The sequence below is a fragment of the Rattus norvegicus genome, chromosome 1 (assembly GCF_036323735.1).
Source record: "Rattus norvegicus strain BN/NHsdMcwi chromosome 1, GRCr8, whole genome shotgun sequence".
NCBI lineage: Eukaryota > Metazoa > Chordata > Mammalia > Rodentia > Muridae > Rattus > Rattus norvegicus.
In genome coordinates, this window is record NC_086019.1 from 3,597,001 (window position 1) to 3,609,515 (window position 12,515).

The 12,515-nt window shown below is 45.1% G+C and overlaps 1 protein-coding gene across 1 annotated transcript; it reads right to left on the minus strand.

Moving 5' to 3' along the window:
* Nucleotides 1-8,102: 8,102 nt before the first annotated feature.
* On the minus strand, nucleotides 8,103-10,930 carry Raet1c (retinoic acid early transcript gamma). Its single transcript, XM_017589819.3, has 4 exons — nucleotides 10,840-10,930; nucleotides 9,358-9,618; nucleotides 8,848-9,096; nucleotides 8,103-8,284 (listed from the first exon to the last, which is right to left on the minus strand). Exons 1-4 carry the CDS (start codon nucleotides 10,928-10,930, stop codon nucleotides 8,103-8,105), a joined length of 783 nt encoding a protein of 260 aa, XP_017445308.2.
* Between the last annotated feature and the right edge of the window lie 1,585 nt (nucleotides 10,931-12,515).

Sequence of the window (12,515 nt, forward strand, 5' to 3'; positions counted from 1 at the left end):
TTCCTCTGTCTGCAGAGGTTTCATTCATTTGGCTAAGTTGATTTATAAGTATTGAATTCATCTTACTGTTACTGACTGGGAAACAGTTCTTTTAAGTTAAATTTCCCATCATACTTCGCATGTGTACATACACCTGATTTTTTTAGTTGCTGATTTTTTTTTTAAATTTTTACAACTTTGTACTTGATTTATGACTCCTAATTTCTTTTTTGTTTGTTTTGTTTTGTTCGTTTTGCTCACTGGGTTCTCAGGACCTGCACAGGCCTACATCAAGCTAAATACTTATGCTTTTAAAGCCACATCATTGATGTGGAATTAACTGAAGGTTCCCTGCGCCTTCCTTCTCTGTACTTGAATCCTTCACTTTTATCCCGAGATTGTTCCATGTTCTTTAATAGTTTGGACTAATGATGTCTTAAGGTCATGTTCTCCTGAGCCCCTGAGGACGGCTGGGACAGTCAGCATCACGGAAGAGCCTGGGCCTGTGAGATGGAAGGTTTCCTCACAGCTTGATGATGTAGTCTGTGTGAAGCCTTTAGATCTCTGCTTTTTGGTCCCACCCTCTGTAAAAATAAGTGTTTTCAATTGAGTGCTCATGGTTCCAACACACGTGATTTTTTTGTTTTAATTAAATTTTTTTGAAGTTGGATTTGCTGGTTTTTTCATTATTGGTTGTTTTATTTAATTACATGTCAAATGTTTCCTCCTTTCCCTGGTTCCCCTTCTGCAACCGCCCTATCTTATCCCCCCTCCACTCTGCTTCTGTGAGGGTGCTCCTCCACCCACCCACCCACCAACTCACACCCACCTCAACTCTGAAGCATCCCCCTGTGCTGGGACATCAGGCCTGCACAGGACCAAGGGTTTCCTGATCCCACTGATGCCAGATAGGCAGTTGTCTTCTACATATGTATCTGGAGTCATGGATCAATTCATGTGCACTCTTTGGATAATGGTTGAGTCCCTGGGAGCTCTGCGTGTCCAGTGAGTTGATATTGTTGTTCTTCCTATGGGGTTGCAATCCCCTTCAGCTCCTTCAGTCCTTTCCCAGGCTCTTCCATTGGAGTCCCTCTCCTCAGTCTGATGGCTGGCTGTATCTGTTTCTGTATTAGTCAGGTGCTGGCAGAGGCTCTCAGAGGACAGATATACTAGGCTCCTGTAGGAAGCTCTTCTTGGTATCAGTAATAATGTATGGGTTTGGGATGGATCCCAAGGAGGGACAGTCTCTGGATGGCCTTTCCCTCACTCTCTGCTCCAGGTTTTGTCCCTGCATTTTCTTTAGGCAGGAACAATTCTGGGTTGAAAACCTTGAGATGGGTGGGAGGCCGCGTCCCTCGACTGGCACCATGTCTACCTAATCCACGGGGTCTCTTCAGGTTCTGTCTCCTCTCTGTTCGGTATTTCTACTAATGCCATCCACACTGGGTCCTGGGAACCTCCAGCTTCCCTGGTGTCTGGGACTGTATAGTGGTCCCACTTGTTCTATACCCCACACAGCTACACATTTCTATTCCTTTCCCTGTCGCCCTGAACTGCTCTCCTGTCTCTTCACATACCTGCTCCGTCTTGAACGTCTTCCCTCGTCTCTCTGTCAGAAGGTTAATCCTCCTCAACTGACCATTTTGTTCCCTCCTCCACGGAGGACTGAAGCATCTACAGTTTGTTCTTCCTTCTTGTTTAGCTCCATGTGAGTTTGTGAATTGTAACTTGGGTATTCCAAGTTTTTGGGCTAATAGCCACTTACCGGTGGGTTCACAGCATGTGTGTTTTCTTGGGTCTGGGTTCCCTCCCTCAGGATGGTATTTTCTAATTCCACCCATTTCCCTAATTGTTTCATGAAGTCATCATTTTTAATAGCTGCGTAGTACTCCCTTCTGTAACTGTATCACACTTTCTGTATCCATTCTTTCATCGTGGGGCAGCTGGGTTGATCCCTCCTTCTGGTTGCTATAAATAAGGAAGCTATGAACATAGTAGAACAGATGTCTTTATTATGTGCAGAAGTCTTTTTTGGGGTATATGCCCAGTAGTGGTAAAACTGGGACTTCAGGTAAAACTATTTCCAGTTTTCTGAGGAAACATCAGATTGACTTCCAGAGTGTTTTTGCCAGCTTGTGATCCCACCAGCAATGGAGGAATGTTCCTTTTCCTTCGCATCATCGCCAGCGTCTTCTGTTGCGTGAATTTATGATCTTAGCCATTCTGACAGGTTTGAGGTGGAAGCTCAGGGATGTTTTGAGTTTCTTTCCCAGACAACTAAGGATGTTGGACATTTCTTTAGGTGCTTCTCAGACATGCGATAATTTCCTCATTTGAGAATTCATCATTTAGCTCTGTACCCCACTTTTAACGGGGTTATTGGTTCTCTGGAGTCAAACTTTTGAGTTTTTTGTATATTTAGGATATTAGACCTCTATCTGAGTTCATGTTGATAAAGACCTTTTCCCAGTTGGTGGATTGCCATTTTGTCCTATTGACAGTATACTTTGCTTTAAAGAAGCTTTCATTTTTAAGAGGTCCCATTTGCCAATTGTTGATATTGGAGCCTGAGACATTGGTATTCTGTTCAGGATATTTCCCACTTATTCTTCTACTGCATTCAGTGTATCTGGTTTTATGTGGAGGTCATTGATCCACTTGGACTAGAGTCTAAGGAGATACAAATGAATCACTTCACATTCTTCTGCATCCTATTCACCAATTGATCCACCACCATTTGTTGAAAAGGCTTTGTTTTTCCCTCTGGACGGTTTTGGCTTCTTCTTCAAAGATCAAGTGACCATAGAAGGGTGAGTTTATTTCAATGTCTTCAAGTCTATTCCATGGATCTACCTGCCTGTCTCTGTACCAATACCATACAGTTTTTATCACTATTGCTCTGTAATACAGCTTGAGATCAGGGATGGTGATCCCCCACAATTTCTGATATTGTTGAGAATAGTTTTTGATATCCTGGGTTTTTTGTTATCCCATGTTTACTGTCAGAGTCCAGGAGATTCTGACGTGGGCCAGCAGATGTCACTCTTTGATTTCCCATTCTAGCAGACCCAGGAGATGAATGCAAGCCTCTGAGTGCCCATTCAGTTTTGAATTGAACAGTGGACACATTGCCGATTTGAAAATGACATCACACATTACTGAGTGCTCTGCTTTTTAGGCCATTCCTTGATTCATGAAACAGATAAATGTTTAAAGAGTATTCTTGTCAGGCAGGGGAAGTGCCAGCCTTTGCTCCCAGCACTAGAGAAGCAGAGGGAGGCTAATTTCTGCCTTCATGGCCACTATTCTGTACACGAGTTCCAGGACAACCAGGGCTACCAAGAGAAAACATGTCTAAAAAAATAAAAATAAAAAATAAAGAATGTTTTCCGTGCACAGGTTAAGGGCACGCCACAGCTTAATGCTCTTTCCAGAGAGGACGACTCACGATCAGGACTGTGTGATTTTCAGCTCCGTGTCTAACAAACAAAGAAACAATCAATTCCCCTGACAGACAGAAGTACACAGAAACTGAAAAGATGACTTCACCTTTCCCCTGTTGAATCATTAGAAGGAAGCCTGTCATCTCTGTATCTGACCTGATCCCTCCCAGACACTGGCATGTGAACTTTCAGAATGCCTCACATGTTTCTGTGGCTTGTGCTATCTAGCAATCCCCCTGGGCCCCTGTTGGAGATACTCACTTTGTACCAAAGAGGAACATGGGAACAGAATGGGCCTCATCCTAACAGAATCTCCAAATTTCCATGAACACCCTTCAGTCATGGCTCATGCTCCTGGAACTTAGTACTCAGTTACTGTATGGGGACCATGTGTCTGTCTACCACTGGGGGCCTCTGCTTGATTCATTGTCTTTCAGGGTATGTGCATGGAGTCTTTTTCCATGGTACCTTCACCTGGTGCTATAATATTTTAGAGTTGTTTCTCTATCAGGCATCTCAGTTGGGTGTGGTCTCTCCCTACAACTTAGTGCACACTTCTTCTGACTCTCCCACACTCCAATCATGACCTTCAGATACTCATTGACACTAATTGTGGGCTCTGGACTCTATGATTTCCTTAACTTTACCTTTCCACATTAGTGCTATTTCCTGCAGAAACACAATTATCAGATGTAGAAAGTGCTCACTGAGCTTCCTAAAATGTCTCTGTGGCTGCAGAGGTGTCACCCTGAAGTAGAAGGCTCCTCGCCATTTGCCCTCCAGCTTATTGACATCCACTGAAGAAGGAGTTGTCAGAACATATAGGTGTTCTAGCTGTAATATCAGGTTGCAAAAATTTTCAAGGTAACGACTTCCACTATTGCAGTCACCTCGTTCTTGTGTATTTGCTAAAGGCCTAGCTTAGCAGAAGCTGCAAGACATCTCCTCAGCAGTTCTACCTAGTTGAGATAGGACTAGGTTTTTCACTGTGGTTTTAAAACTTGCTGGTCAAGTGCACATATTAAAATCTGTTCTAATTTTCTCATCAGGAGTCACTGCCTGTGTTGAGGGGGGCTCTGCAATGAAACAGCTTTGGAGAAGTCACCCCAGATCCTATAATTAGCCTCTCACTAGACTCCTGTTAGCAACCCCAAAGAAAACTCAGTGGAGATTCAAAATGTCTGCACGATTTGTACTTTGATCTGTCATTAAGTTCTACTTATGGTGTGTGCGTGTGTGTGTGTGTGTGTGTGTGTGTTACAAATATGTTGTTCTTGGAGGATAACTTCCACTATTTGTGTCTCAGGGGACTTTCCTAATTTTCCCTTTTCTTAAAATTAGGTCTTAATCAGGTCTTGAGGAGTCTGGCTTGAACAGAAAGCCGTGATTGAGGATAGGACCAGTTATGGAGTCTCCAATGAATGCCATAAATAGAAAACTATACACAGGGTCCAAGGTTGGCCTAGACCCGGCTCCCCATCACCATGTGAGTTACATCACCAGCTCGCCAACTAGAGTACAGACAGCCTGTCTTCTAGGTTCTGGCTTGCTCCACTCCATTTCCACTGATGCTTTCCTCAATGTTCATTCATGGCACTGGCATTTCCAAAGAGCTCGAGTCTTCTGCTCTAGCCACACTTTTAGTAGTGTCCTGTGAAGAGCTCTATTCATGGACTCCAATTCTGTCACACAGTGCCAAGCCTCAGCTGTTCTCCATGACCCCTTCACATCTTCAAAACCAGGAACACCAGGCTAGCTCTTACACTGACTTATTCAGGTACCTCACAAGATCAAAACTGGCCGGGTCTTGAACACAGCTTGTGTACTGACTCTCAGGAATCCCTTCCCAGATGATCTCACTTCAGTGGAGCTGCTCTCTCCTGATGACTGTTAAGTTCTGAGCTCCAGCTGAAGAGCATTGAGTATCCCAGCAAAGCAAAGGTTCCACTAAAGTAGTTCTGGACTCTTATTAATCACAGCCAATTCTTCAGCCCCAGCAACATCCATTCTTTTTTTTTTTTTTTTTTTGGTTCTTTTTTTCGGAGCTGGGGATCGAACCCAGGGCCTTGCGCTTCCTAGGTAAGCGCTCTACCACTGAGCTAAATCCCCAGCCCCGAGCCATCCATTCTTAATTCAAATGACTTGGTAGCATTTGCTTCCCTGAACATCACAAGTCAGGCCTCCATTATCTTCACTGCTTTCAACATGCCTGTCATCTAAGGTCCTGAAGCATGGACCAGGTACCTCTTAACACTCAATGGATTTTCTAGCCAAGAGGTCCAAAGTCCTTCTAGAAACTTCCCCAAAACACATGCCCAGGTCTACTGCAACAAAACCACACACTATCTTGGTACCAATCTGTCTTACTTAGGTTTACTTTTCCTGTGGTGAAACATCATGACCAAAGGGACTTGGGAAGGAAAGAGTTTGTGTGGCTTACACTTCCAAATCACTGTTTGTCCTTTGAAAGAAGTCAGGACAGGATTCAAAGAGGGCAGGGACTTGGAGGCAGGAGCTGATGCAGAGGCCATGCAGGGGTGCTGTTTACTAGATTTCTCCTCATGGCTTCTCAGCCATACAGTCTCATACACAAGCCATCAGCCTTATAGGAAAGGACCACCGAAATGGGCTGTGAGCTGCATGTTATTACTGTGAAGAAAATGCCCTACAGGGTTCCCTCCAGCCTGATCTGATGGAAGCATTTTAAAACCGAGTTTCTCTCCTCTCATACCGCTTTATAATATGTCAAACTCACATAAAACTCTGAAGCAAATACTTTATATTTTCCGGTTTCATTAGATATGGCGGTATTACTTGGCATTTCTCTTAGAACGACTGTGAGCCCCTCTGACCAAACCTTTATGCTCCAATGCTACAAATGACGTCATAACTGGCCATTACACTCCATGATCACTTTACAGTGAATGAATCTGAAACATTCAACTTTATCGTGAAGTTTGGTTAAGGCCTTCCCCTATATTTAATAATATTTAGGCCATATTTTCTTTTTCAGAAATTTATTAATCTGAAGAGATGGCTGGGCGGTTAAGAGAACTGCTCACTCTTCCAGAGGTCCTGAGTTCAACTCTCAGCAACACATAGTGGCTCAGAGCGATCTGTGATGGGATCTGATTCCCACCTTTGGTGTGTGTGAAGACAGAGACAGTGTACTCATATACATAAACAAAATAAAAATCTTTTAAGGAAAAAAATATTCGAGGGTTTGAGAGAAGGCTCAGAAGTTCCCTTGCTGTTCTTGGAGAGGTTCTGCGTTCAGCTCCCAGTACTCAAAACCATGTGTAACTCCAGTTCCACAGGATCCGATGCCCTCCTGGGGCCTCTGCAAGTACCAGGTACACATGTTACATACAGATATACATACAGGCAAAACACTGATACACAGTAAGAATGAAACATAGCCAAATTTCTAACTATGTATTTCACATAAATTATGCATCACAATTGGATTCACTATGATGTGTTCATACATGTGTGTAAGATAATTTGGTCATGACAACACTTTAATCACTTCTCATGTCCCCTACCCACTTCCTGCTTAGGTGTCCTCTCCCAAATGCCACCTCTACTTTCAAGGGAAGTTTCTTTAAATTAAAAAGTAATAATAATTGATCAAATGACTTAACTTGGACTCATTTATAGGAGTGTGGGCAAGGAGTTATTTGCAGGAATACATGCTCCTTAGTAGTGACCACACCAATAAATACTATCAGCTCTGGCAGCATTAAATGCAGAAAAATTCTCAGTGAGTGAGGAAGCTTATGAGGCCCTGTGGCTCCATGAAGGGAGGATTGACAGGCCAGGTCTTGTGCAGGCATCATGCAATTTCTCAGAAATATTCAGTTCAAAGACACACACGTGAGATCATGCCTGGGAACTGTGCTCTCCTGCACCTATTCTTCCCTATGTTGTAAGGTGTTTCCTGAATCTTGGATGGGGTAATATGGATGTTTGGTTGAATAAATGCTTTTACCCCAATGTCTTGGGATCTTCCTCCTGGGACAAAATTTTGGTTCTCTGGTTGGGAACCTCTCCTCTTGTCTCCTCTAGCCCCTCATTCCTCTGTGGCTTGTGGAAGTTGATGCAGTAGTCCTTGAGCAGCTGAAGTTCTCTACCTAGGGAGGTTTGAAGTGAGAGACACACTTTGATTGTGCAAGTAATACATCCTTGATCCCACCACAGAAGTCTGGAAGTCCCTTCTTAGCTTCTACTTTTACATGTCATGACCCCTGACAAACAAAGATAGTTTAGAGCTCCAGGTCACCAAACCTCTTCTCAGACAGACCCATTTCTGGGGTCAACAGCCATTACTGCATGTAGCGTGAAGGGAAGTAAGACAGAGAGAGTTCATGGGCAGTCCTAACTGGCTGTGTGGAAACAGCTTTCCAATTGTTCTGGGAATGAATGTAGAGTCAGTGTCCCTGCATGGGTCATGATAGGAGTGCCTGCAAGTGAGGTGCTCACAAGCTGGTTTCATTCCATTCTCATGGTCTGAGCAGAAGGAAATTTATTGAACTGGAAGTCAGTTTCTCAAAAGGTCAATGTTGGTTGCTGGTAAGATGGCTCAGTGGGTAAAGGCACTTACTATGCAAGTATGAGGACCAGCATTCCCATCCCTAATAACCAGTGAGACAACTATTGCAAGTCCCCTGACAAACAACACTACCAAGGACAGGATGAGACCCCAGCCTGCTCCTCACCTCCTTGGGGACAACACATCCTCTTCACACATATGCAAATGAAAATAATAAAGATGATGAGAACCACAGGGATCAATACTTCCTTATAAGGAAACTGCCTGGTAGGTGGAGGCTGGGTGATATCTGGGGCCCTTGTTGTTGATCCTTAAAAAAACATAGGAAAGTTCTCCATAAAGTTAAATACACCCCTCCATTAGCACCTTCTCTCCCAAGGCAGCCAGAGGGACTCACATGCCAGACCTATTTACAAAGTCCTGAGTAGACAGAGGAGTGGGAGTTGTATAAATGAAGTCTCAGCAGACTTTATTTCATTACAAAGGAAAGTTAATGTCTATCAAACCATCCCAAAAGTTTGACAAATGAACTGTGGGTATCACTGGATGTTGGGAAATTGCTGGTGTATAACTGTGCCAGAGTCAGATGGTAAATCCTTTAAAAAGTGATGGTGGAGCTGGTGGAAGGGCAGCTACCTGAGGATGAGAGGGCTGGAAGTGTACAGTGATGCACACAGAGTTAGGGCTCATCAGCAGGCCATGCAGAGCCTGGACCACTGGTTAACAGGGAGTGAGGAACACTGGGGTGTGAGATGGACTGAGGAATCCCTGTGGTCATCACTGTCTCCCCAGCCAGGAACACTCCCCAGAAGTCACTCACTCACTCAGTCTATGAAATTAGAAGATCCTTCTGACAATCCAGGTAATACCTACTTGTTCTTTCCTCATGCTGATTTAAGAATTCATTGAATTTCGGACTGCATTCTACTATGAACAAATTCAGATGTTTCATTAATGTCGCATCATCTTTCCATTCTTTCATGATGTCCTCTGGTATCCATTTCATATTCTTTAGGTCCAAGATGAAGGAATAATTCTCACTGATGTTGAATTCCCAGGAAGCACTAATGATTTGTCCGTGTCTGTGCTTAGAAAGCATGGTGACCCGTAAAGTGGGGTGACCTGCAAGTCACATACAACACAGTCATTCTTCCCTTCTGATCCATTCGTTACCCCTCAAGGTCAAGTCCTTCTCTACAAGCTTAGGTGTCAGTATCTTTTCCACAGGACTTTCTCTTTTTATCCACTGTGTACCCTGGGCCTGCACAGTACCACAAGCACTCAGCTCCTTCACTCAAAGACACTCACATCCCACTCCTCCATGTGCTCTGCCCCTCCTCTCTTGCCAACCATCTCTGCCTCTGTGCTCAGTCCCACACTTACCACTGGTCTTGGTTGTGTGCACTTTGATTTCAGACACCTTGTCCCTTAAGTCCTGGCCCAATAGGTCTAGCCACTGGATCTCACATGTCCACACTTCGGTGGCATTTGCCATCTTCTCCTGGTTGCCCAAAGGCATGGTCTTGTTCACGTTATTAGAAGAAAGGAAATCAATTCCATCCACTGAGCACTGTCCTTCATACCAGAGAGGTTCTGCTTTGGTAGGAGCCCTGATGATCAAGTTGCAACTAAAGGAGTGTACATCTGTGAGAGAAACATGAAGGTGAGTTCCAAATTGGGAGCACAAAGCCATAGGACACATGTTCCTGTGACCCCAAGCATTCTTCTGAAGGGCAAAGGTCAGGAAGAGGTGACTCTATTCAAGAGGCCCACCATCTCTGCATCTTCTGTTCTGTGAGAACAGTGACTATTTCACGTTGGTCGGACCCTACCCCACCCCAGTGCATACCATGTTACCCGCAGGACTTACCACAAAACTATTCTTATTGTCTACTATCAAGTACTGAAGTATAAAGTTTGTCAGATAAAATCCATATTCCTGGGCATGAAAATCTATCTGAACACTTACGGGAAGGGAGGCAACATGGAACACTTGGAAATTCAACATGGAGCCTGGTGTTGAGGGAAGCTCCTGAAGCAATGTCCCAGTTGTCCTGGAGAGGGCAGCTGCCATCTGTGAGCTCAGTGCTCATTCCTGCTCCCTCTGGGCTCTGTCACACAGCACTGTTGGCCATCAGAGCTCAGCTTCCCCCACATTAAACCACACACCTAATCCATTCTCAGGAAGAGATCTCTGTCTGTCTGTGACGTGCTTGAAGGCCCAATGTATCTCCTTAAACCTTTCTTTCCCACCAGTCTGGAGGTACCATGAGACAGAGGATGGGAAGGTAGGAAGGAAAGCTCAAGAACAAACAGTTTCTGAAATGGTGCAGAGCTTGTGAGGAATCCCCAGGAAGGCAGTCTTCAGAGCACAGCCTGCCTTAGATCCAGGTCAGCTGTCTGAGCCTTTCCCTTGGAGGGCTCAGCACTGTGCCCAGCATATCCAGTCCCAGAGACTGGTTTTTAGACTTCCTTCCTAAGGACCCCAGTGGTGTTGAGGACATCACCAAGTACTCTTTTCTGTCAGATATAACCTTCAACCCTGTAGTCCCGCTATGCCCTCCTGCCATAATGTGTTTTTTTTTCCAGAACTTCAATGTGCAGCATGGGGGAGGGGAGTAGAGGCAGGCAGAACCACGGTCCCCAGTTGCTGAGTTGATGAAGTGGAGAAGAAGCCTAGGAGTTTCCTGGTAGTTCAGGACTGAGAGAATTTCCTGACTTAGCCAGGTCCTTGTTCAGTGCCCCAACCCCCTCCATGTAGACCCCCTCCGTGTAGATCCCCTCCATGTAGACCCCCTCTGTGTAGATCCCCTCCATGTAGACCCCCTCCGTGTAGACCCCTCCATGAGGACCCTGGGAACTCACCTTCTAGCATCGCGGTCCCCAGAAAATTCAGCAGCAGCAAAAGGCCCAGACTCAGAGAAAGATTGCACTTGGTGGTTCCTCTCTTTGCCATGGTCTTTTCTGAGCCCAGGCGGCCTAGGGTGCGACCAGAGCTGCTGAGAAAATCAGGAATCCTCAGTATTGCACCGCACAGGACCCAGTGCAGAGAACTGAGAAAGTTCCAGGCACCTGGACTGTGAATTCTGGGCTTTTCACGCTCCAGTCTTGCAGTTCCTAGTGCCCCTTTTCCTACTTGTTTCTGGGAATCCCTACAGGCCCTGTTAGCTCTGGTCTTCATGCAGAGGTCCCTGAGGTCCCCGAGGTCCCGTGGAGTTTGCTACTGTGACCTGAATACTGAGCCTACTTTTTCAGGACTTTCGCATCCGACACCCCTTCATCTCACTCACCTACAGCTGCGCCCTCAGGGTTCCTCCAGAACAGGGTAAAGAAACAAAATAACCAGTCCCCAGGGATGGTCTGCAGTAGATTCATGAGTCAGCGGGCGCTGAGTGGCCTGCGGTTTCAGTCTGCAGCTTCAGCTGTGGTGGCTGTGTCATCAGTGGTAGTACAGAGAAGTCCGTGCCTTCTCTGAGAGACAGAAAGGAGCGGAGTCCAAGTTCCTTGGCTAACAGCCAAGCCCCAGAACCAGTAGGAAGCCTAACCGCCCAGCAAATTCCTTAAGGTCAACATGAGCAAACCACAGACAGTTGGGGCAGACCTTTGATGTGTGATGTCACCACTTGGTCCCTAATGTATGTGTAGGAGCACGACACCATTTGTCACCAGTGCCACACATACGAAGTGTACTTTGTGTGCAGAATATGTCTTCCTTCGGGCCTGTAATACCCTTCACATGAGAGATTAATAAGGGAAATCTTTACATTCTGTATAAAAGAAATCAAATTTATATAAAAATCATTTGTCTAAAATTTAAGTTGTTTTCAAATAAAAGTTGAAATGCAAAAAAAAAGAAAGAAAGAAACAAGGAAGAGAAAAAAAAGGAAAAAGAAAAAGATTGGTGTGGTCAGCACATCCTCTGCAAAAAGTGCAGTCAGAATCAAGGAAATTTACAACCAGAGCACCAGTTTCTGCCCACTCCCATGCATGCAGCACTCACAGAGTCACTGGTTTGTTCTCACCCAGTAGGGGCCCCAATGATTGTTCTAGCAGTTTCCACTGCTGCTTCTTCTCCTGGAGACACAGCCTCAGGCTCCCTCAGACTCAGTCTGCTCTTCTCACTTCCTCCATCTTTTCTCCACACCACACTCTGTCTTTCCAGCTCCCTACCCCATCATCCCCTGGTGCAGGCTCTGCTTCTTTGCTGCCCTGCTGTTAGCCACTGTCCCCCCTCCACTAGTGCTTCCCAGTCACCTCCTTTCCTCCTCTCTCCTGTTTCCTTCCTTCTACTCTCCCCAGTGAAGACAATTACCACCTTTATTTTTAAAAAAATAAAATCATGTGTTTATTATGTATAAACAAAAAACACAGGAGCTGTCTTCAGACACACCAGAAGAGGGCATCAGATCTCATTACAGATGGTTGGGAGCCACCCTGTGGTTGCTGGGATTGGAACTCAGGACCTCAGGAAGTGTAGTCGTTGCTCTTAACCACTCAACCATCTCTCCAGCCTGAGAATTTCTATCTTGTGTTGAAGAGAG